This window comes from Rissa tridactyla, chromosome 3 (genome assembly GCF_028500815.1).
Source record: "Rissa tridactyla isolate bRisTri1 chromosome 3, bRisTri1.patW.cur.20221130, whole genome shotgun sequence".
Classification (NCBI taxonomy): domain Eukaryota; kingdom Metazoa; phylum Chordata; class Aves; order Charadriiformes; family Laridae; genus Rissa; species Rissa tridactyla.
The window spans coordinates 76,568,021-76,593,101 of NC_071468.1; the positions used below are offsets into that span (position 1 = coordinate 76,568,021).

Sequence of the window (25,081 nt, forward strand, 5' to 3'; positions counted from 1 at the left end):
ATTCTAAAAAAGGTGTATGAAGGTGAAACATCTGGTTTACTAAAGTCTCCTTAACAGAGATGAGTATCACTTCCAAATTTCTATTGCAGCTGGAAGAAAGCATTGCCCTTTTCAACAATCATTTTGAAAAACTTTAAAAAGGGAATCTGCGCTACAATACATCAATTACTTTTCACAACATTCGTAGGAGAAGTATTTCTATTTTATGAAGTGACAATGGAGGTGAAATAGGTACAGAATTCACCCTGGGCCGCAAATACTGCTTTTGTGAATACTAGGATTAAAGCCTGGGAGCTTCTATTTTCAGATCAGGTATATTAGTCACCCTAATTGTTTGGAAAAGTAGATACATTTGCAGCTACTTAAGTAACATCAAGTGAAAGCTAGAAGCACACAGCTATGGATGCTGTGGTGGCTGTCTTTCAGGCTTTTTATTTTTCATTAAAAACAAAAAAAGACAGAATAAGATGTCTAGCGTGACTATCACTGCTTCCTTAGCAGAAGGGAGACACAGGAAAGAGGGAAGAAGACATTTTCTCATCAAATACCTAAAGCAAAGACTGTTGTCACTCACAAAGCAGCTGCAGGCATAATGCTGGTGGTCAGATCCACAGCTACCTTTGATTAAGAAAGACCCCAGATGAAGTAGTGGGATATAAAAACAGATCTAGCTTTCCGTCTAGGGACCTAGCCAATGACCAGCACCCTTACAATCACGAAAAAAACAAAATCAAATTTTGCAAAGACACCACTAACCTTAACTTCATAATTGTATTTGCTTCCCCAGATATTTTTCTGACAGGCTTTTGAACTAACATGATACTGATGATGATTAAAATATAGTGTCTCTGTAATATACTAAATTCTTATCAATTAAGATGTTGAGATGGCATTTCTTTATGTGATATGTATTTGGTATTTTTCTCTTCCCTACTACAATGTACACAGACCCATTTACCCATTTTAAAGAATATATAGTCAGGAAAAAAGATTTTCAGATGTTCTAGTGTTTACTTAATTCTCTTCACACAGCAGGCATAAAGTTCTATCATCATCTGCAACAGAAACAGAATTTTTGCAAGTCTCAGTTACTAAAAAGATGTTTTAAAGGAGATTTGTAAGAGAACATGCCTATGTCAGCAATTCAGTTCCGTTTAGCTTTTTTCCCCTTCCTCAAATATCAGTGAAAAATACAACTGAGCCTTAAAATCCTCTCAAGCACTTTATTACTAAACCCCATGCTTACAACCAGTGCCTCACTGAGAATGCAGTCTACATGTCAGGACCCTGTAATAAGAAAATAACCATATTTCCTGTTTAGCCATAAACCCTAGAAAAGTAATACAGATGAAAAAATCTAAAATTGAAAGGTATTTACATGACAAGGAAATAATTCAATGTATTTCATACCTTCAGACTTTTTAAAAGTCGATAAACTAACATTCATTACAACACTAAAAGGATACTCGACTGCCCACAGAATCCGTGAATAATATACAGCAGCCAGTCACGATGAACAGTATTTTTTACTGCCTCCAGAAGTTTGCCATTCCACACATACTTTTCGTAAGGCTTACTGCAAACCCCAAATACACCTAGGAAGTTGTTACAATAAAAATGCATTAGCAATTAAGAAACAAATTCACCTGTATTGAACTGTTTTAAAATCCAGGTCACTGGACCTTTATTTTGATTTTCCCTCAACTGCAGCTCAGCTTATCATTTACTCGCATCCTTGCGGTTTACTAAACACAGATAACTTGAGGCACGTGCTAAAGTTCAGCATTTACAAAGATTTCCAATTTTTCTATGATTGCCACTCACTAATATTTGAGTGCTTTCATGCAGAAATTTCCAGTATTTCCAGTACTGAAAAGAGATCTCTGCATGGTAGCAACAGGGAATTTGATAACACAGGAAATAAATCAAGTAATGAATTACAGTTAAGGCAAAACCACTCTCATAGTAGGACTTCATAAGCTTTTCAGCTCTACATCACGTCTGGAGTTACCTATTAGGCTCTGGAAGATCATGCATAGCCCTGGCCCCCTTTACAAAAAGCATTCTCACATAATTTAGCCTGGTTTTCTTAATTTGCAGTGACACCAAGAAATGCAGCCATTGTTGACCTGCAAATTAAAATTCAATTTCTGATCTATCTGGAACCTAAGCCTTTTTCTGTTTCAAAAACCAGGACCATGATGACAACTGGCACTAAAAGGTGGTGAAGGGAACTGAATAAGCCTGAAGCTTAAAGAGAAGGAATAGGACAAGAACTTTATTAGCCATATTTTTTTGTCTAGGTTTTTCAAATACAGCTTCTGGCAGGATGAGTTATATTGTCGCAGTACGTGTGTCAATTATAGCAGCCAAATGTTCTTCTGGGAGAAAAAGATGAGTCCTCCCAACAGACCTAGTCACCCAACTTAGCACAAGCCCAGGGAAGATCAATGCTTTTGGTGAAGGAGTGTATATATTCAGTGGAACCTGGCCACAAACCCTTGATCAGCTCTTTTTCATTTCTAATAGTATTATTTTAGTGATAATTTGTTCTTGAATGACAGGCAGCTATTTCTTACATATATTCTATCATATGAACAGATATGTTGCTGATATCTACTGGAAATGGAGTTGCGTATGCTATCAGCATGTGCTGATGGGGTCAAGGTTATGGCATCTTTATCCGCCAATGTTTTCGTGAAGAGGTGGAAGCCACGATGCCATTTTAGGGATTCCTGAGGGATCTTACAAGTAAGAGCCTTTGCAGAGGGGGAATTCTTGTTCCCTCCACTCTTTACAGTCATTTCTGATACCCTGATATATACGACCCTGTTACTAATACCTTTTTCAGGCATGGGGGTGGGTAGAAACTTGGGAGGGGTGGTCTCTTTTCTTTAAAAGAAAATACATTATTTGATTATTTTTCAAATTTTCCATAGGATTTAGGGCATACTGGATACACAGCACTATTTTTTACTTTTAAACTTTTAAATGACAATACGCTAGATGTTTACAACTATTTAACACAGTAAGTTCTCGTATCAAAGATGATTAGATATTTACCTAACATTCATTATAATTTTTTGAGTTGTAGTCAGTGTAAGTCTATTCTAGGGTGTCAAAAATGAACAGGTGGACAGTGTACAAGTTTGTCTTGCATAAATTTGGGTTGGGGGTCATTTTGGACATTTTGATATTTTAATTATATGCTTGTCAGACCTTCAGAGGCCCCTCTGGAGACGCAGAAAGCAGGACTAATAAATTCCTTCTTCAGTGCCTCAGAAGATTCACTTTGGGTTAGAAGAGATAGCATGAACTGCATGACTCACCTTCTATGTCAAAGAACCAAATTTACTTTAGGATAGGTACTATATTTTGTGTGCAACAGAGGTTACACAGCAGGTGACTACAAATATGGGTGGTAATGCAGAGAGGCTTTATAACCAATACAAGCACAGATCCAGGCTCTATGTTGCATCTAAGCTGGCTTTCACATCAAGTTGATAGTGTTAAACAAAATAGTAGCAAACTTCCTCTACCCTATTGTTTTCTTACCAGTGATGTATTTAAAAGGCATGGTGTTCTATTACTACCTAAGAAGCTTAGTTGTAGCTCCACAGCTGTTTAAGACCACTTTTACAGCAATGTATTCATTATGAATCAAAGGCAGCACTGTTATTGCTAACGTTTCATGATTAAACAAGTGGTGTCACATGTACAATAATAAAAAGTAAAAAAAAAAATAAAATTTCATTTTTTGTCAAGCATTCAGATAATTAGTACAAGTCACAGGGCAATGAAACATTAAAAAAACAACATCAACAGAATGAAATCCAATATTAAGAATTTCAGGGGAATTAATTTTTATTTTTTTTTTTGAAGGGCGAAGCAAAAGTTTTCCTGGCTGGCTGGTCAACTTCACACACTTATGAACATGTTAGAGCCAAAGTGAAGGCTGTAGTTTTCAACTAAAATCAATAATTTTTCTTAGACTTCCTGATAGAGCTTACTACATCAAGTTGATACTAATTTCATACAATTCCTCTGCCGTCAATATTTTCCAATATGAAACAAAAAAGATTTATTAATACTTAATTAGCTATTACTTCCCACTCTCTTTGTAATTCACTCCTATTTGGAGTTTTACAAGTCAGTTGAAGAATCAATTAATGAAAAATGTCAGCATGCTCAATTATCTCCCTGAGTTGCAATTTAAATTAACAAAACAATGATGAATCACCTCTAGAAATTGCATTGTTCAAATTCAAATGTCTGTAATTGACACTTTATGTAATCTTTTATTAACTCACAACTGTTATGAGACTACTGATCAATAGAGAAGACCCAAGTGTTTCTCAGAAGTAAACTGAAATAGAACATATTCTAAATGTACTCATGACCAACAACATTAGCTTAGTTAGGCATATTGGCTTACCACTTCCACCCTGTGTTGAAAGTCCTTCATCTTCAAATATATCAAAACTCTCTTGTCGGGTCTGAGTTGTTTCAGTTCTTAATGTCTCAAGTGGCATTCTCAGGACAGTAAGATTATACTGAAGGGAGTGAGACAGATCATAGCTGTAACTGATAGACAGTTATCGCTTATTAATAATTGCAGATGCACAGGACTGTTCTGAAAGCCTTTACTCTCCATCTGTACTTATATTTAACACAGTACTACTTTATCCATTAAAAAAAAAAAAGATTTCTAAACAACATACACAGATTCTGAATCTATAATGGCAAATGATACAAATGATTTCCAAAAGATGCTTTACAAACATAGAAATTGTTTACAGTACAATAGCTGAAAAGTCCATATACATAGACAACCTCATTTTTCTGAGGTTTAATTGGTACTCTCTGATTCAAATGTTTTCCTATAACTAACTCCTAATTCTGTTCAGAATTTATATGAAAACCATGCAGAAAAATATGCTATGATTTCAGCCAAGAACAATTTAAATTAAGCTGATGTGTTTATCAGAGAGTCTATAAGAACCTTCTTTCCCCTCTATGCACAACCACAGAAGCAGTATACATTCATCATCTCCAAGCAGAAAAAAAAAAAACTTGAAAGTTGTACAATGTTGGGGCTGGGAGACAAAGCATGGAAGAAAAACATGGATTTTATACTGTGAAAAAGCCTTTCCATGCAAAACCACAAAGCAGACATGAAACTTTGGTAGGTTTCGTCTTCACAGATACAGTCATGACAAAAAGCTTTTATTTTCCAAGAGGGAGTGCGTTCTAGACTGATATACCTTTTGGTACTTGCAAGAGGGTTTTTTTATTTTGTCTTGGGGTTTTTTTTAAGTCTTAAAGTCTTCTAACTACTACTGCCAAGTTTATCGCTACATTTCCCCCATTTTTCTGCTGTCCCAAAAATCTCATGTGTAATAGTAGCTGGGACACAGAAGCTTGGCTCAGGTACGGCATTTATGAAGCAGTAAGCCAGAAAACTAGTAATGCCTAGAATCATAGAATGGTTTGGGTTGGAAGGGACCTTAAAGATCATCTAGTTCCAACCCCCCTGCCATGGGCAGGGACACCTCCCACTAGACCAGGCTGCTCAAAGCCCCATCCAACCTGGTCCTGAACGCTTCCAGGGATGGGGCATCCACAACTTCCCTGGGGAATCTGTCTCTCCACCCTCACAGTAAGGAATTTGTTTCTAATATCTAATCTAAATCTACCCTCTTTTGGTTTAAAAATGTTACCCCTCATCCTATCACTTCGCACCCTGATAAAGAGTCCCTCCCCATCTTTCCTGTAGGCCCCCTTTAAGTACTGGAAGGCTGCTGTAAGGTGTCCCCAGAGAAGGCCCTACAAAATATGCATCCCACACAGGGTATATCTTAGATAAGGACCTATTTCTGTATCTTTGTTTCTGAAATGAAGCAAAGCTTTATTTCTGGAAAATAAGATCAAGAAAGAAAAACAGACAGGACAAGCAAACCCCCTGAAATATACTACTTTCCCAAAGAAAAAAGTTCTGCATAATCCGACAAAGGTGAACAGTCAGTGGAAACAGTCATTTCAGTGTCTACCTTCTACCACGTCACTAATATTTCTACAGTTTTTCAACTTCATGGAGACTGCATTCCTAATCAATTTGTTGGAGAAAGTAGGTTCAAAAGACACAGATGAAAATGGACAAGCAGTGTGATCACATCTTGTTTCCCCAGAACACCAACCAAAAGCAGAATCTTAAAGGAAGTGTAAGTATACAATTTTATAACAGAAAATGGAATTAGTAGCAAATACTTACCTAAAATAGAAGTTGCTAGAAAGGTCCACATTTTGAAAGATTCTCAGATACCTAGCAAAATAATTCAATTTAAAAGGAAAGTTATTCCTTTAACCAGACAGACCCCAAGAAGTCATTCAGAGGATCTCAGAAATTAAACTATATATTAATCTTGACTCCTGCCATAAGTTCTCTAGCTATCTTACTGTAATAGTTTGGGTAAGTAATTCCACTAGAATGTCAGCATCTGGATTAAATACATCAAATAGCCTTTTTTGTTCGTCCAGCATCTAATCATATAAATATTGTTTCGTTAGGTAGTTGTAGATACAGTTATAGTTATAGTTCTATTTTCCAGATATGTGGGTCAAATTCTCTAGGACTTCCACAAGTAAACTCTCAACAGTACTATACAATAATTAAATGTTTTCAAAGTTATTCTCCAATAAATGAAAAAGAAAAGAAATACCTACTTCAACGTGTCATACACTTGCAAATTCTCAGAAGAAGCCATAATGCTGTCTATGAAAGATAAGATGGCTAACACGATAAATATATATAGGTGTAGCCCAAACCATGACAACAGTTTAGATAATGTGGTCTGCTGCATTCTACGAGGGGAGACTGAGGTTTATGATCAGTCATATCTTAAAGTGAAAATGTTTTTAATAGCTACCATTGGCTTGATTTTTTACTTGACATCAGTTTATCAAAATCCAACACAACTTTTAGACTATTCACACTTGGTACAGACTGAAAAGCAGTTTACTGATATAATTTGCCAGGTATTTCAAAGAAGTAGTTACCCCACTGTGAAAAAAACACCACCAAGATGTACTTGTACATTACATGCAAAATTCCCTGCTGATCAAAGGCCCACATGTCTGTCTTTGAAAAGAAGTCACAGAAAGGAAAAAAAGAAGCTAAACTTACCAGTGGGTCAGTTTATCACCCTTTACAACACCCACATTCACAAGATGAGAATCACTAAATTAAATAATCTACTCAGCACTTCTTGAAGGGCACAAAACCTGTCTTCGGGTGAGATTAACATGATGCTAGAGCTACTAACAAAAGAACAGTACCCCAAATAATATAAACCAGTATTAGCATTACTTTGCTCTTGTGGGATCAATGTTTCTATTGGATGCTTCCTGGTGCACATTTGGTAGGATATAGCTTTAACATGTAGGTGACATGGAGATGCGGACAAAAGCTCTGAAAGACTGTAACAGCTGTATTTACCCTCCAGGTTAGAGGCCACAGAACTTGTGGCCCACTCGCCATTCTTCCACGCTAATTTATCAACTAAGATAAAATGGCCTGAATGACACACATATTAACAGAAGGAATTCTATAGCCAAAATTTCTAGTTCTCTATTGCTTAGAAAATACTCAAAAAGTACACACTGTTTACCACCATTACTTACCTGGCTTCATCAGGATGAGTGACTCTTACAGAGTCATTAGGAATGTAGATCATATTCGTATCTTCTATTTTATATATTGCATGACCTCCAATATCTGCCATTTTTCTTCTTTTTGTTATTAACACAATGTAATAGCCTTCTAAAAACCTGACAAAACCTGTTAAAACAGCATTCAAATGCTATTAGTTGGATGTTTGCATTGATTTGATCAAACGTATTTTGAAAAACGGTATCAGAATTGTTTCAAGACCTTACAGAATTTTTCTTTGCTCTTAATGTTGCATGTATAATGTGCATATATATACACATACAAAAATATACATATACATAGACACAGAGTCTTACAATTCACTCCCAGTAAGCGTTAATCAATGAAGCACATAGTTGAGGGTTTTTTTCCCCTTCCACTGGGCATATTTTTAATATTAGGTAGCAGAGTTAAGATGCTGAAAATTCAGAATAAGTTGCTGCCTAAAGATACTTGTATTTGCTTTTTATAGGACTCGTTCAGAGCAAGGCATACCCTAGTTACTTCAGACACCAAAAGGTGAATTTCCCAGGGCAGGGAGGAATCCCAGTCCCCAGTTTTCTTTTCAGGTTTATGTATTCTATACTGGGGAGGGGCACAGAACAGCAAAAGGAGTTGAGGGTACTACAACACCTTTGAGCTCTCTCTCCTTAACAGCAGAGAATTAAATTCCCTGTCTACAGCAGCATCCCCCTCAGACTAGCCATTCAAAGCATCAAGGGTAATCCTTTCTTTCTACTTCCTCCCTCAGGTACCAACACTTGACCCTGCAGAAGTGCAGAGGGCTAAAGAGGTAAAATGGGCAGTGTCTGGCTTTATTGCCTATACAAAGGCGGCTTCTGAAGCCTCCAACCCCCATTCCTTAACACTACAGGACATAACCATGCCTCTTCACTGACTTATTTATTTGGATGTCTCTATTACATATCATTAGGAAAAAGTGTAACAAACCGTTAAATACAATACAAATGTATAAATTAAAATTAAAAATAGGAATAGGTAACCACCCCGAACCCAAATTTGTTTCTAATACGGTATAGGCAGTGATACAGCAGTACTAAGTTTTAATAACCAACAAATTACCTGAGTTAGCTCTTGAAGGTAGCAGCTTTGTGGGTTGCTACTAGTAAAGAGCCTGAAACTCAGTCACTGCTGCATTGTCTACAAATATATTAACTGGGGGAAAAAACGCCTCACAATTCACATTTTTACTTGTATTTATATTCAGTTCTTTTAGCTTTGCATTATAAATTAAAGAAGGATGAGCAAAACACACATTTTCCTCTCTGTCACTGCTGGAGGCTGCAATGTGATCGAATGAACTGCAATTCTTTTCTTCTGCCTTATTAGCCCCCCTTGGAAAAATACTCTCACCTGAACAAGGACAGGAGACCCTGCTGACAATAAGTAACAGTCTTTCATTTGAAGCAGCCAGACTATTGACATTCAGTTGTTAAATAGCAGTCAAAGCTCTTCCTGTATCCTCCAGGTACCGAAGTCACTTACATGAACAGTCTCTACCCTTTGAATTTAACCAAACGTTACACCAAAGTCTGATAAGAAACCCAGCTCTTTCCCTTGGCCTGGTTCTCTCCATTTAAAAGCAACTTCTACTTTCAAACACTATGCAATGAATCACAACTTAGCCTATCAGCACCTCCATTTTGAGTGCACCGAATACAGTCTCTGGTTAATGAAATAACCAGAGAACAGAAGAAAGCTGTCCTTTCCAATTCTACAAAAATTCACCCTGTCCTTCTGACCTGAGCCAGGAGGCAGAAAAAATGACCAGTTTTTACATTCCCTCAAATTACCTGTTCATACAGATATAAGATAGAATCAAGACGGAAGACATCTAAAGTATATACTTTAAAAGTGCAAGGTAATCTGAAGATCACTAAGAGAGCATGTTACTTCTAAAAAAAGAATAATCTAGAAATAGTACACCATATCTGATAACCAATACATTTGTCCAGCTACACAATAGAAACTATCCTGTCATGAGGAGTACATACAAACAAACGTACAATTGGGATGCAAAATTTTCATTGAACACAACCACTTTCCAACCCAATATATTATTGCATGTTTAGACAGTGAGCACTGATGGCTTGTGCAAAACAAGACAATGCTGCAAGACTGTCATAAGTTTCTTTAGGTTTACCTATGTTATTAATACTCTTAAATTAATAAGGAACATAAACATCATCCTAGGAATTTCTGAAAAATGGATCCATTGATAAGTTCCAAAATGCTTCATGGGCAAAAAGAATATAGAAGCAAGTTTGCTTAATCTGCCACTTTAGATTAGAATACTAATAATATTTTTCTTACGTTTGGGTTGTTATGCAAAATTCAGGAGCATCTTTTAAAGTAATTGCATTCTCCACCTCCCCTGCAGCTTTGGATTTAGATGTTCAGGTATATATTGATGCAAATAAAGCACAAAGTATGCTTGGGGGCTGTCAGAGCACGCACAGAGCACACATTACTTTGGAGACATCACCCATCAATATATCAACCTCAGTATCTGACAATAGGGAGGAAAGTAGTGACTTTCAGACGAAGTTAGAAGCTATTAAATCCTTGAAACAATTCTCTACGATTATGGACAGCTGATCAACATTCAGTTGACCTACTAGTCAGTTATACTTGTTCGAACATAAAAGAGAAATATTTAAGTATGTCACTGCAAAACGTTAACCAAAAAGAAAATTAAGTCATCTTTCTGAATAGAGTTAATGAAGAAATAAAACCTAACAAAGGATGTCAACTTTTGTTTTCTTTTAAAAAAGCATTCTATAGGCTCTGGAATTCAGGAGGCCATGTTCCACGTGATTTGTATCCTACAATCAGTTGAGTTTGGCGAGATCTTTAGCCAAGCTTCTACAATTTGGCTATTTCCTAGATCTCTCCCTTAATGACAAAGAAGAAACCAGTTACAGCACAATTCTCCCCCCTGTACTGGCCACCTGTTTTCAAAAAATACGTAGAAACTTATTTATCTTTGAGAATGAAATTTATCAATCATCTTCAGCTTTAAAAAAATATAATAAAATCCAGGGGAGACATAAAGATACGCAGTGCAACACAGCAAGCCTTACCTCCTTAAGAAAGAAAAGATTTTATAAAATCAAATGACACGCTTACCTACTACACCAAAAGCAGAGACAGCTCGAGATAATCCAGAAGAGCCCTTCTGCCCGATCTTTGTTCTGTTTCCCAGGTCTAAACGGCCAAGAAGTTCCCTCACCTCTTGTTGTGTATACACATGCTTTAAAATAAAAATTCATTTAAGTTGGTAGTTAAATGTTACTTTGGTAGTTAAATGTTATTTTGTGTCAGAGAACAGTAGAATTTACTTAATATACAATAAATCAAACATCTGCTCTATATTCTCTGTCTCCTGTTTCAGACCTACCAACAAGCACAAGTTTTTTTTATGCACAGAGTTCACTACTCTCTGCAACAGAAACAGTCGTCATCACATGTGAATTCAAATTTTTCTAAATTTTAAGTGTTAAGATTTTAAACCATAAACGTCATGGAAAGGAATTAAGTCTTCTTCTATTGTGTCCATTAAAACTCTTGTTGCTGCTGTTTATTTTGCTTCAGATATGATATATCAGAAACACTAAAAATTTGGCTAGATAGTAATTAAATGCATTTTGCACTTAGAACAGCATAGCTGAACATAAGAAAACCATTGGGAGCATATATGTAATAAACTGAAACACTTGGGAAAATTTCATTAAAGCAAAAATGCTGTTTGGAGATCTCGTGGCCACTCCCATACCATAACTAGTCATTATCATGCTAATACCGTCTGCATCTGAGATACGAGGAGAGTCAGGATTGAACAGCCTGCAGAAGAGAAAGCTCAGAGGGGATCAATATGTATAAATACCTGGTAGAAGGGAACAAAGAAAGTCTGAGGCAGACTTTTCTCAGTGGTATCCAGTCAAAGGACAAGAGGCAATGGGCACAAACTGAAATACGGGAAATTGCATTTGAACACAAGAAAAAGCTTTTTCACTGTGAGGATGGCTGAACACTGGAACAGGTTACCCAGAGACATCTCCATCCATAACCAAAACGCAACTGGGCATGGCCTTGAGCAACCTGATCTAGTTGGCATTGCTCTGAGCACAGGTGTAGCACTAGACAATCTCCAGAGATCCCCTCCAACCTTAATTGTTATATGACTCCATGATTCTGTAGCATACCTTTGCTGAAACAGATTAAATCTGTAATATTTAAATTAAGCTCAATATAGTCAGTATTATTTGGAATAACTGAAAAAAACCTAAATAGACAGGCACTCACCTTATCATCAATTATAACCAAATCCTTTGGTTCAACAAACAAAAAAAAAAAAAAAAAAAAAAAAAAAAAAAAATAAAAAAAAAGTGCGATCTATTTTCAAACACGATATTTGGTTTCTGCAGGATTACTTCCAACAAGAAAGTACCGCTACATTAAAAAAAAAAAAAAAAAGACTACTGTACAAGATAAAGCAACCAAAGGCCATTGTAACATAAGACATCAACAATGCCATTTCTATAGTTTTTAGACTAGATACATTTCAATTAACATCAAATATCTAATATTCCATATGGATTGTTAATAAACTGGTTTAGACGTCAGTACCTTAGGTAGTTACGTTTGTATACAATCAACCTTTACAACTTAAAAGACCTCATTCTCTCCACTATACAAGGAGGAAAAATTTAAAAAATTAAGGAAAGATGAAAACCTGTTTAGAGAGGAAAAAATTCAACTTACACTAGGTACTGCACAACTATGTCCTGCTCCAGCCATTACTATCTTCCTATTTGCTATGCCAAATTTCGCAGAAGGTTATATACACGAGTTAGTAACTTTTCATGATCTAAAACTACTGTTGCTATATTGTAGTTCAATGCTATTTCTGCCAACTAGTCTTGTGTACTGCAAGTTTTCTTCATTTTTTATTTATATTTGCTATGATAAGCTTCTCACCAATGTTCTTCCACAACACTCAAGTTTAAAGTGACCAGCTATGCTGGTTAAAAGTACTGGGTTTTTTTTAAAAAAAGACTAGCTTTATTTCTCATTTAAAATATCAAAGAAAGACCACAGATAAACAAATGTGTCCATTTCTCATTTAAGGCTATCAAACTATAAATGAATTTTTACATTTAGAGGAATTAACAGTAAGTACAGGTTGCAGGACTGACTTGCTATAAGTAGCTCTCATTTTACTAATTCATTTAATCAGTGTGGTGCTACCACACAGCAAGGTGTAACTCATTAATAATGCTCAGCCTAGTGGGAAAGCATGGCAAATTCATATGGATCTATGCAGCCAGCTCTTAACTTGAAAAGTCACATGGATTTAAGATGTGCGAGAGGAAATCAATAATAACATTCACACAAAACTCAGAATTTCATAATTTATACCAATTAGATGTTAAGAAACATCTTTAGTGTCAAAATATTTAGGGTGATAGAAGAACTTAAAGCCCACTTCGGCTTCCTTGGAATCATAAAAACATCTAGATAGTCAGTAAGCTCTAAGAAAGAAAATAAAATACTTTAAGAGCTATAAAAGGAAACACCACTAACTCCCAGCTCCACCTTGTACACTACCATCACAGTGTTTACTGAGTCGCAAGTTTTGCTGTTTACTCTTAAATAATAGTAAAGAAGGGCCTTCAAAGTCATATGCCATCACGACACTCTCTCACTGAAGCCTTTGAGGCAGTATTTTGGCACAGAAAACTGTTCCCTACTGGCTTTTTTAGCAGTGATGGGCAGCTGTGCACAGCCCAGGCTCCCCCGCCTGCACCCCTCAGAGTAACCTCTGCAGCAGATGCCTTAGTGCCAAGATCTGCGCTTCCCAGGAGGGAAATGATAACAACGGGGAGTGGGTCGGAGCACCTGTGTGGCACTGAGGTAGAGGATGGAGCTCTTCTGCTGGTATCACCCACCAGCATGAAACACCAAACCACTAAGACATCACTTGCTTAGCCCATGCCATCATACCACCTTTTTCTTCATGCAGTAGAAAGTGAATGGGCAGAGGGCAATATCATACTCACTTGTAACACACAGATGATAAGTTAGTTTGCATTTTAAGAGTGCTGCTTCTCTATTTTTAGAAAATTGTTAATTACTTAGAGATAAACAATTTTAAGTAGTCCATAATACTGCAATACAGCTCAGTGATCTCACCCCGTGTCCAGCTCATTAAATGAGCATAATTTCTTCCCAAAGTGACACTTATGGTTACCAACAAATCATCCTGAATAAAAATAGATCAGTACAATTTTAAGATGCTTGTCCAAAGAGCAGTTTGGACCAAAGACCACGTTTAAAATTCGAACATGATACACAAGGGGGTAGGGGGGAAGAGAAAGAGAGAGAGAGATGGATATAGAGTTGCAAACGGTGCTACTAAAGAAGTTCAGCTGGATACTTCTCCATTTCCATTTTAATAGACCTATAGAACATAAGGAAGTGCTACGAGGAATGTATCACCCACATCACCTTGGCATCTGCTATAGTGAGTTATGCACAGCTACAGTGACAGCTTTAAGGAGCAGCAGAGATAGATGATTCAATGAGAAGTAATTGTATCTGCAGACTATGATAGCAACCACCATAATGAATGGTACTTAACAAGTTCTCTTTGAAGTCCTTTAAGGACTAATTTTTGGGGGTTTGTTTTAAATTAGAAAGCTGGGCTGTCTAATGTATTAAGGAAGGTCAGTTGAAAATAGCGTCAAAACCCAGCATCAATGGACCTAAAGAAGCCACCTTCTTAGAAAGCCAGGCAATGGGAAATCTCTCTTTAGCCAATGGGAATCTAACCCACTGCATGTTGGAGGACAGTCTTGTGGAAGTAATAAAGGATACATCTGCAATAACTTTTGAATTTGGACTAGTCCTCAAAAATAGGAACACAAAATTAGACTTCTGCTTGGGAAGTTTTCAGGACTGGCTAACAATCAACAACCCCAGAATTACTCTAAAACCAGCATGATATGCCAGCTCATATTCAACCTTCAAGATCTGAAATGAAAACAAAGATGGTATGAAAACTAACAATGCAAAGATTAAACAAAAGAAGAAGACATTTCAGCATTAGCTGCTTTTGCTACCTAATTTATGCATCTGATGAATAAATAAGTCTGTCTTACTGGATGATACGGAGCACAAATAAAACCATGTCAGTGACACACACGACAATTTAATCATACAGATACTAGGAAAGAATAAAGAAAAATACCAAATCAACACAACACTGAGCATGTAACATCAAATAAATTAATTTCTGAGGTTGTAATATAATTGCAAAATTAATCAAAGTTAAAATGCACCGTACTGTTTACAACTATTTTGATTAACAGAAATCATTACAGTAAAAGAAATGAGAATCCACAGGTAAGCTACAGAAACCGTTCCGGGAGTTTCTATCCTTATTCTCCTATTGTGTTTATGAATAAGTTGAGCTGAATAAACTGAAGCATTTTCCAACTGTCTCAAGCAATTCCGCTCCATAGCAAAGCCACTGCATTTAGATAAATGGACAACCTTGACCAACAAAGTACTCTCTGAACAGAACAGTACACAAGGAGAAACAGTACAGACTTCCTCACACTGCCAAAGTCCTTCAGCCACCACCTGAGATGAAACATGCTGTTTCCAGGTTTAGTCTGCCCTTGGCCTCGCTGAAACTTGTTAACAAGTACACTTTACCAACCGTGGCAGTGCACCACGCAGGTACTTGTCTATGAGATCTGGACTGAAGCTTAATTTATCGCACAATTATCACTAAGCAACCACAAGATAGGAAAAATCATTAGTCACTTCCACTTGGGACTGAGTTTTAACCAAGGCAATCTAATTGAAAGTCTTTACACCCTCTTTTATCAATCTTTTGATTCAGTCAAATGAATAAAAATACCTTCTTCTAAAAGGAGTATAAACAAAATAAAAAACTTCTTACTGCAAATTGCTGTTCATAATGGCAGGATAATAGCAAGACAAAGTTCTGAAATCAAACGTTTTGCCCACAATTATTTTTTTTCCCTTTAAGAAGATTACTTCTTAGAACTCCTGGTCTAAAACTATGATTTGCTTCTTTGTATAGACTAATTATCATTAAGAAACGTTAGCACTGTAAAGAATTTATTTCACTCATCAGTTAAAAAGCAACATACAACTTAATAAGCAGAAAAAAAAACAACGTGAAAATACACTAAAAGTCACTTGAAAAGCATGGCACTCCAGTAATACGGCCAATTTTTAAACCTGCAAATAGCATACAGAAAACACCTGAGAACTTACACAAAATGCTTGCCAAAGGTACCCACTGAGCCCATGGATACGTCCAAAACCGTAAAGCCCTAAGGAGGCGTGGTGGGTTGACCTTAGGCAGGTGTCAACCCCCCACCCAGCCGCTCTCTCGCTCCCCTCCTCAACAGGACAGGCGGAGAAGTTAAGACGGAAAAGGTGATGGGTCAAGGTAAGGACAGGGAGATTGCCTAACATTTACCACCACAGGCAAAAGGAACTTGACCTGGGGAAAATGGAAGTAATTTATTGACAACTAAAATAGGTTCTGAGAGTGATAAGGATAAATTAGAACAGCTCTCCCCCCCACCCCCGCCCTCCCTTCTTCCCAGGCACAGCTTCACTCCCGACTCCTCTACCTTCCCCCTGCCCCGAGCAGCGCAGGAGGGTGGGAAACGGCGGCGTTGCGGTCAGTTCCTAACAGTTCCTCTCTGCTGCTCCTTCCTTCCACCTCACACTTTTCGCTGCTCCAGTGAGGGCCCTCCCCACAAGCTGCTGCTCCTTCGGGAAATATCTCCCTGCTCCAAGCATGGGTCCCTGCTCTGGCGCTTGCACCACCTCCTCCTTCACTGACCTTGGTCTCTGCAAGGCCCTTTCTCTCACATTTTTTCCTCACTCCTCTCTCTCGCAGCTGTCCCATACCATTTTTGGGTTTTTTTTTTTTAACTCTTTCTCAATTACATTATTACAGAGGCGTCGCCATCTTGGCTGGGGCTGGCTGGAACCGGCCCGGGGCAGCCCCGGCCTCTCCTCACAGAGGCCACCCTGCAGCCCCCCAGCACCTGCACCCAACACAGGAAGGTATTTAGCTGCCAGTCACACTTTAGTTTCTTTAGTCAGGCTAAAGAAACACACTGGGTTGCCAGATGAGAAACCTTCATGCAGATCGGCACACTGTTATCTCTCTGCTTTAATTTATGCTTAACTGGGCAGCGCGACGGTAGCTGTCACCCGCCATCAAACCTCCACCCTCCTTCACAACAGGCATAAAGTTATGCAAGGAAAAGCCTCTTTCTCAAACCTTTTGTGGTAGTTTTAATATATACTGCATTGGATTGTAGATCAGAAACCTTCAAGGCATAAACAAGACACTAAATGGGGTTAAAAAAGGTATAGGTTCAGCCTTTTTCTCTACTACACCAATGATGGGGAGAAAAATAGTTACACCTAGATGTAAGGTACACCAAAAACTCTACTATATTCTTTCTTTCTATAGAACCTACAGCTATTCAGGGACTATCTGTCTTTCATCTCTCACAGAAACTGGCAGAATGACATGAAGAAAGGAAGAGATGATAAGGGGCGAAGAGAGGTACCTGAAAATAGCAACAATTCAGTTGGCCTGCTGTCTGCTTCCTGTAATCTGTTGAAACTCTTCAGAAGAAGCTCTTTCAAGAGGAGAAATTTTCATAACACACCCTGCCAAACACCACTCTCAGGACATGTAGGAATGGCTACCCCACTCTGCATCCTACAGCCACAGCATTCGGTAATTCCCTTTTGTCCCAGGGCAACCAAAGCTTTTTTGTCCCAAACAGGACTTTGGTCTTGCTGCTGCACTGAGAGGTTCCTCAGGATTCTCCCTTCTAATTTTCAGCTAAATCTATTAATCACCAATCTATACATTTTCCTTTAGCCAACCAAATATTTCTCTCCTCTTTAACATCAATTCTGCTGGAATACTGTCAGAAACAAAAGTAACTGGATGCCTTTTCAGCACTCCCAACAGACTAACGAAATCTTGCTGTCCCTTTGCTCCTCCCAAGACATCTCTAGCTTGTATGTTGCCTCACTAGACCTTCACTGGACCTGTTCCTGGTTCAATTCTTATTTCTTAAATGAATATGGACAGAAAGTGTACACAATACACCTTACAAGGTGTCATTATAGAGATCCATTAGTTTTTCTCATTAATGACCACACCACAAAAGACCACATCTTCCTTTTTCAGAGTTGTACTTCAGCAGCAGCTCAAACTCCCATCCCGTCTTTAGATAAAACACGCAGATCCCCCTCCTCCTCTACTGCTTCTGAACTGATAAACTCTCAACAAACTTTTATTGGTGTGTAATCTATCCTAAGGTGCATGAAATTTCATACTATACCAGTCTATGCCAAATTATTTATCTACTCCTAAGGGTCATCATAATTTCTTGCTATCTTGTGCTCTGATCATCCTAATCATTGGCAATATTTCAAAACTGTAATCAGAGCTGGCCCACATTTGGGGCTAATAACATTACTGAAAATACTGAAGTATATCAGTCCTAAACCTATTACTTGAAAAAAGAAAAATCAACCCTATGAAATGATTCCTTATTCCCTTCACACTAAATTCTCTAGTAACCTCCCTTCCTCCATTAGCACAGCCAGAGATTTTCCTTGTGGCACTGCACTTTCATAGAAGATTTAGTTTAAATACATAAGGCCATCTGATTTGCAGATGAAGATGTGCAAAACAGCCAGGTTAATCTGATAGCACCTTTGTAAGTCCAGACTGCATTTTATGTCATTTACCTTGATTTTCAATTACTTTCCTATAGAAAATTATGTACAGGACTTCAGAATGGATTAAATATTCCATATGTGGTGTTCTAGTCACAGCACCATCCTTGACTTGAACAACTTGAAAACATTTACCATCATTCCACTGTTTATATGCCTATGTCTTCAAATTCACATGCTCAATATATTTAATTTTATTGCTACACCAACACTGATTGTTCCCTTTTTCAGAATCTTATTCTTGTTACTCATTTTATATTCACCTCTCATTCAGTACATTTATAGTCATAAAGTAAATTCTTACTTTAAACAAGGAAAAATACTCATTTAGTTCTAGGGCCATAACAAACTTCATTTTAAAAACAAAAAAACAGAAATAGAAAATACCTATTTTTCTTCATCCTTCTGTTACATTTAATTACAGCAATTTGTGATCTTTTATCCACAAACCCCTCGTCACCATTCCATCCAGAAAAGTGGATTCAAAACTATATCTCTCTCCTGCAGATCTAGTGACTATATGATGACACCCAGGACAACACAGCACAAAAGAAATAAAACATATGTCACCAAAACAACTTAGGGAGACGTTAAAGGCACACCTTTCACATGCAGCATGGTGCTACCACTTTTGTACTTTATTTCTGTTCTGCCTGAATAGTATATACCCTTCAAAACTTGTGGTGTTCTCATAACTGCTATTCCACCAAGGACCTGCTGTACTCATAACCAGCCTCAGATCCCACATACACCAGTGGATTAAGTTTCTCCATTTTATTGACCATGTATCTGGAAGTATATCAAGATATTTAAGACAGAAGCAGTACTTTCCTGAGTTTCACAAAACTCATTCTCTTGTCCCAACTCCATCCTTTGCTTCATCATGACATTGTTGTTCCTGGAACGTCATTACAGAGGGAACACAACAGTCAGCCAACAGGGGTTGTCTTCTGCTAATGAAACTATTCCAGAGAGACGAAATTGCACCAGCCACTTCTAGCTCAAAAATTATGATACTTAATAGTTGTCCAGTAAATTGTTCGCTACTTTCATAATTTTTAAAACACGTCAGATAACCATCTATATAAATCAGTGCACTTCATAATTCAGTAAAAATTCCGTAGCTTTTTCTGTGACATCATCTTCCACATTAAAGTTTCTCCAATTTGACCACAGACTCACTTCAGCGTTGGCATTGTTAGTATAAAAACATTCAAATTATTTTTAGAAGAAATTAAATTTAAAATAAAAGACCCAAACCCACATAGTTTTCCCTGGTGAAAAGGGCAGAAACATCTACAGGTGATTATGCTAGTCACATTTCTTAATAAGCTTGTGCAAGTCATTTGGATACTGTGAAGATGGAGACTGTAGAAGAACCTGATTAGAATAAAATGATATTAATTAAGCCTCATAATATCCTGAAAGATAGGCAACTGATATGCCTTTATAGAGATGGCACAAATTGACTTGTTCAATGTCACATCACCTCAGGGGAATGCTAATTTCCAATGAACTAACCTACAGCTTTCAGGTGGGCTTCATCTGGGGAAAATACAAAAGTTCCATCTTCTCCTGAAGAAGAGAGGAAAATATCTTTTGTTTCTTATTAGTCATATTGCTGAAATATCTTTACTGCCCTCTGGCGTGCATTTCAGCAGTAAATACACGCATAAAATGAAAGATAATTGGCATTTATCTGAATACAACTGTTTCAGTTCATTTTTCTGACTGCTTCTAAACAAGCCTTCAACTTCACAGGACAAACAGGAGATACAATTCACATCTCCGTAGTATTTACTGACCCAAAGCATCAGTTTTAAAGGCAGGTCTCAGCAACCACCCTAAATATAAATGTTAATAGGAAATACAGAATTCTGCTCTGTTGCTTCAATTGACACGGTGAATTCAGTTCTCCTCGTCTCTAGTCTTTCTTGTTTGAGTCAAATAATGCTACCAAAGCCTTTCCTGTTTGACTTAAATAATGCTACTGTATTCTTAACTCAAAAAAAAAAAAAATCAACCAAAAAACCTCCCTAACCATTTCCACTTTCTCATCCATTTTGTCTCTTCCTCCCTTAACACAGAGAGGTTTTTACAGGAATAAGCACTATGATCAGTGTAAACTCCAGTGTTTCTCCCACTGCTGATAACTCAAGTCATCCTTTCTTTGCCCACTCAAGGCCTCAAACAAGGATCCTTAGGATACAGTTCCATGTTACCCCACATCTGATATAACTCCTGGTCCCACATGGTTACACTGTATCTAGGAAGCGCATGGCCTTATGGAAATCGTAAGAGTAACCTAAACCAGGAGAAAGCTACTCAATTTATGTCTGGGTGATGCTTCCGTCATATCTCTGACTAACTCTCACAGCAGGTGGCCACATGATTGGGAGATTTTATGCAAAGGAGGCTGCATGAGGGGTACCTCGGGGAGAAGAAGTGGGAATTTTTGTCAGCAGCTCAACGTGACACTGAATCAGCTGTAACCACAATTTCCCTCTAAAATTCTCTGTGACCTGATCAAGTCTGAAGACCAGTTTTGGGCTCCCCAGTACAAGACAGACATCGACATAGCAGAGTGAGTCCAGCAGAGAGCTACCGAGATGATCAGGAGGACAGAGCACATGATGCACTGGGAGAGACCAAGAGAACTGGGTTTGTTCATCCTTCAGAAGGCTTTGGAAGGACCTTACTGCTGTCTAAAACTATCTAATGAGAAGGTGTAGATAAGACAAAGGCAAACTCTCCTGAGGGGTGAACAGTGGATGGACAAGATGCAACAGACACAAGTTGAAACATGCAAAATTGCAGCTTAATATAAGGAATTTCTTCCCCACCCGCCCCTCCCCTGTGGTTTGTTTTTTTATTAAACTATGAGGGTGGTCAAGCAGTAGAACATGTTGTCTGCAGAGGCTGCAGAATCTCCATACTCGGAGATATTCAAAACCCATCTGGGACACAGCCTTGACATCATGCTTTTGTTGAAGCTGCTTTGAACAGAGGGCTGGACTAGACAATCTCCAGAAGTCGCTTCCAACCTACATGGATCTGTGACTTCATGAAGTACATCAAGCCTTTTCAAATAATTACTCCAAAATGACTCCTATAGCGTTTTTCCTTTGGAAAAAAAGGACTAGAATTTAACTTTCAAAACTCAAAGGACTGCAACTCGCAGTAGCACAGCATACTTTTTTATTTTTTAATGAGAATATATAACATTCAGGGAAAGCATTCCATTTACAACCCCCACAAGAAGTGACTGAATTAACTGCTTTGAAACACCGTTACACAAGATTTCGAGTGGCAGGTGCGGATCCACAAGCCACTGCCTCTCATGGCTGACCAAAGCCCTTCTCCCTCCTGGAGTGCCCAGGACAGCTGGATCTGACCCTCACTGGAGTTCTGACGACAGCAAAGCGTTCAGGCAAGCCTGCCCATTCGGGCAGATGCTGCCAGCTGTCGCCAACCAGATGTGAAAGACTGTAGTTCCTGAATTAACAGGATCGACTGGAGAGGCCTGAAGAATCGTGGCTAGCTGACAAAGCCCCAAAGCGCAACATTGTCTCTGTAAATGGGCAGGTTGTCTCTCAGCAACTGAGCCTTAAAGCTCAGGGAAAATTAAGCCAGATATCCATGTGTGCCCGTCACAAAAAGCCAAATCTCAGCTATCTGAAAAGCGGCACGGGTTGCAAGCCAAGAACAACTACACTCAGTAATCCAGGACCTGATTCACAAATCATACTTTCCCATACAGCAAGAATTTAGTTGAAAATAAAACAACAGTGTTTTCCAGCAATACTGAGAAAGACGCGTTAAGGCAGCCATCAAAATTCCTTGAAGCATAGGTGAAAACAAGTAACATCCTGGAAAAAAAATCTCCGTTTTTCCACTTACTGGTACCAATAATTCTGCATGCTTTAATTTGCCATTTTGGTGTGTTTTCAAGAGGGTACAGTGACTTCAGCGTAAAAACTATCTTTCTGTTATCACTGCAGGTAACACTTGACCCTAGAACTGGAGCTAATTGTTGCGCTTAAAGCCGTGGTTCCTAAATCTATCCAAAACTACCTCCAGTGAAAAAACAACATACTACAAAACAAGAGAGACTACACAGAGACATTTGACGGGGAGCTAAAGGATGATAAAGTCAGTGGTATCACCTCAGGTTATTTACACCAAGAATCGGACTCTGACTCACACGCTCATCACATGGCTAACGAAGCAATTACCACTCCAGCCTCCAACCCCCTTTGCCCACGGCGGAGTGCTGTCAACAGCACAGCCCTCGGGATTCTGCACCAGAATATCCAGGAATGCTAAAAATCAAGTTTACTGCCAGAGGTCAGACTGAAAACTCTGGCGGTTGCTCCACATGAGCGCTGAAATGTCTCAGAAAAAGTAAACAGACAGGGCACGGGTGGTAAGCACTTCAGCCATCCTCTTTAAATTCTTAACCAAATATCTTAAATCTTTAATTCTGGACAGCTTCGGCTGCCCAGTTTTAATTCGCCCCGGCAGGAGTCAGCCCGGCTGAGCGGGAACGAGCCGGTCGCTGAGCCAACACCACCAGCACCGGCAGCGCTGCGGGGCCTAAACGCCCCGGCCTCACGGCCGGCAGCGCCCGCTGCCGCCGGGCGGGGCCCTCCCGGCCCCCTGGGAGCGGCGGTGGCGGGGCAGACGCTACTTACAGCCCTGGTCTCGTACAGCACCAGCTTCTGCACGGAGCTGATCATGGGGGCGGCGGCCGCCGGCATGGCGGCGGAGCAGGGCTCGGGCCTTGCCCAGGCCCCAAGGCACGGAGAGGGAGGGAGGGGCGGGGGGGGCTGCCGGCCAGCAGCCGAGGGAGGGAAAAGCCGAGCTCCCGCCGAGACGGGGGGAAGGGGAGACGCGACGAGACCGAAGACCAACCCCAACCACCCGCTGCCGGGACAGGTGGAAGCCGGAAGTGGCGGCACACCACTGCGCAGGCGCGCCCGTGGAGACGGGAGAGAAAGCGCCTGCGCCACCGCCCGCCGGGGCGCCGCCCCACGCGTGGTCCCCCGGGCAGCGCGGCTGCCGGCGCGGAGGGGGCGGGGGCGGGCCGCCGGGGCAGGCGAGGCGGGGTCCGCTGCTCCCGGCGGGCCCCGCTGGCTGAGGGGGTCAGCACCAGGAACAGCTCCGAAGCCCCCTGCCCCTCCCCGCCTTCACCGTCTTCCCGAGGGGGCGGGGCGAAAGGGAGGGGGCGGGGCCCTGCGTTGCCCTGGTTACCGGGGTACACAGGCCGGTGGCGAAGGCCGTTGTGCCCTCGCTCCTCCCCGTCCCCCCGCACTTCGCTCGACGTAAGTGACACCCCCTGCCCACCGCCTCCCGCCCCGTCCCCGAGGGGAGCCGGCAGTGGGGGGGGAAACAAGGGGGAATCGTCCGGGCGCCGCCGGGCAGGGGCCTGCTGATGCGGCCCGGGGGGGAAACAAGGCCCCGCCAGGCATTTAGTCGGGGGGAGGGAGTCCGGTTTGTTTCTTTGGTTCGGTTGGGGTGGTTATTGTAATTAGGAAACGTCCCCTTAATTGTCAAGGTTTGGGAAGGAGTGAAACTGCCGGGAATGCCAGGTGAAGTTCAGTCAGTGAGTTTCCCTGAGAGAAACAGAAGGTTGGTCTGTGTGTGGCATGTTTTTAAATATTAAAATACTCTCACTATCGTTCGGAGGTCTTATTCTGGAAGTGTCAGAATGTTTCAGTTTGGTGTTTCAAAGCAATTTTTTTCAGATTTTCATCCTGAAGTAAGATTTTTTAATTTAAAAATGCCTGGGGGCGGGTTTGAAACTTAAGTAGCCCTCTAAAGAAAGCAAGGTTTTGTTTTGCCCTCTTCGAACCATGCTTCATCACGCTCCTTACATTCTTAGGCTCCGTTTGTTTGAAAGGCCCACACAAATTTTGGTCCAGTTTACCTTAATGAGAGGCTTGTTTGTGTGTCACTCTGTTGCATAGCGCTGGATGTGGCATCTCTTGCAGTGCTGGAAGAGCTGGGGTTTATGAGAGGATTACAGAACAGATCATGAACCATGATTTAATTCTGCAAAACCTTATTCATGTACCTAGCTGTGGGCACAGCAAGTAGTTCCTCTGACCACGATGGGGCTCTTCTGTGTCTGAAGCTCACAAGCAAAGGTCTGAGCAGGGCCATCGTCCATTTCAGGGATTTTCAGAGAGAAGTTACAACCTTGTAGTAATTGGAACAGGAAGGAAAAGGAAATGAAACAACTACATGCTGTTCAAAAAAGAGCATCAGACAGTTTGAGAATCAGGAAGAAGTCACCATCAACAACCATGTAATTGCAGCTGGAGATCAGGGGTGGTTCTGACAATCCCTTACTTTTCAGAAGTGACTCTTCTCTTAGTAATGGGTGCATTGTGTTTGTTCACTAAATGCTTTTTCTTCTTATAAAAGCTTTTGTTACAAAGCAGTTTGCCTTGTATCACGTCATTGTTCAGTTCCACTTTTAAGTATGTGTCATTTTACACATATGTAAGTTACTGTATTTTATAA

The 25,081-nt window shown here is 39.8% G+C and overlaps 2 protein-coding genes across 3 annotated transcripts in view; one reads left to right on the forward strand and one right to left on the reverse strand.

Moving 5' to 3' along the window:
• FIG4 (FIG4 phosphoinositide 5-phosphatase) overlaps positions 1-12,008 on the reverse strand; it is a 70,090-nt gene extending 58,082 nt beyond the window's left edge. Inside the window, exons 1-6 of one of the 2 annotated variants that reach the window (XM_054195287.1) lie at positions 11,616-12,008; positions 10,859-10,982; positions 7,681-7,837; positions 6,272-6,322; positions 4,436-4,584; positions 1,467-1,595 (exon numbers count right to left, since the gene is read on the reverse strand). In XM_054195287.1, coding sequence (XP_054051262.1) covers positions 1,467-1,595; positions 4,436-4,584; positions 6,272-6,322; positions 7,681-7,781 — 430 coding nt within the window. In that variant the 5' untranslated portion in view covers positions 7,782-7,837; positions 10,859-10,982; positions 11,616-12,008. Of the gene's footprint in view, positions 1-1,466; positions 1,596-4,435; positions 4,585-6,271; positions 6,323-7,680; positions 7,838-10,858 lie in introns of both variants that reach the window. The other variant, XM_054195288.1, reaches the window with a different exon arrangement.
• Positions 12,009-23,795: 11,787 nt separating this feature from the next.
• AK9 (adenylate kinase 9) overlaps positions 23,796-25,081 on the forward strand; it is a 75,422-nt gene continuing 74,136 nt past the window's right edge. The window contains exon 1 of the mRNA XM_054195285.1: positions 23,796-23,877. The gene's annotated coding sequence lies outside the window, so the exon portion shown is untranslated. The remainder of the gene's footprint in view (positions 23,878-25,081) is intronic.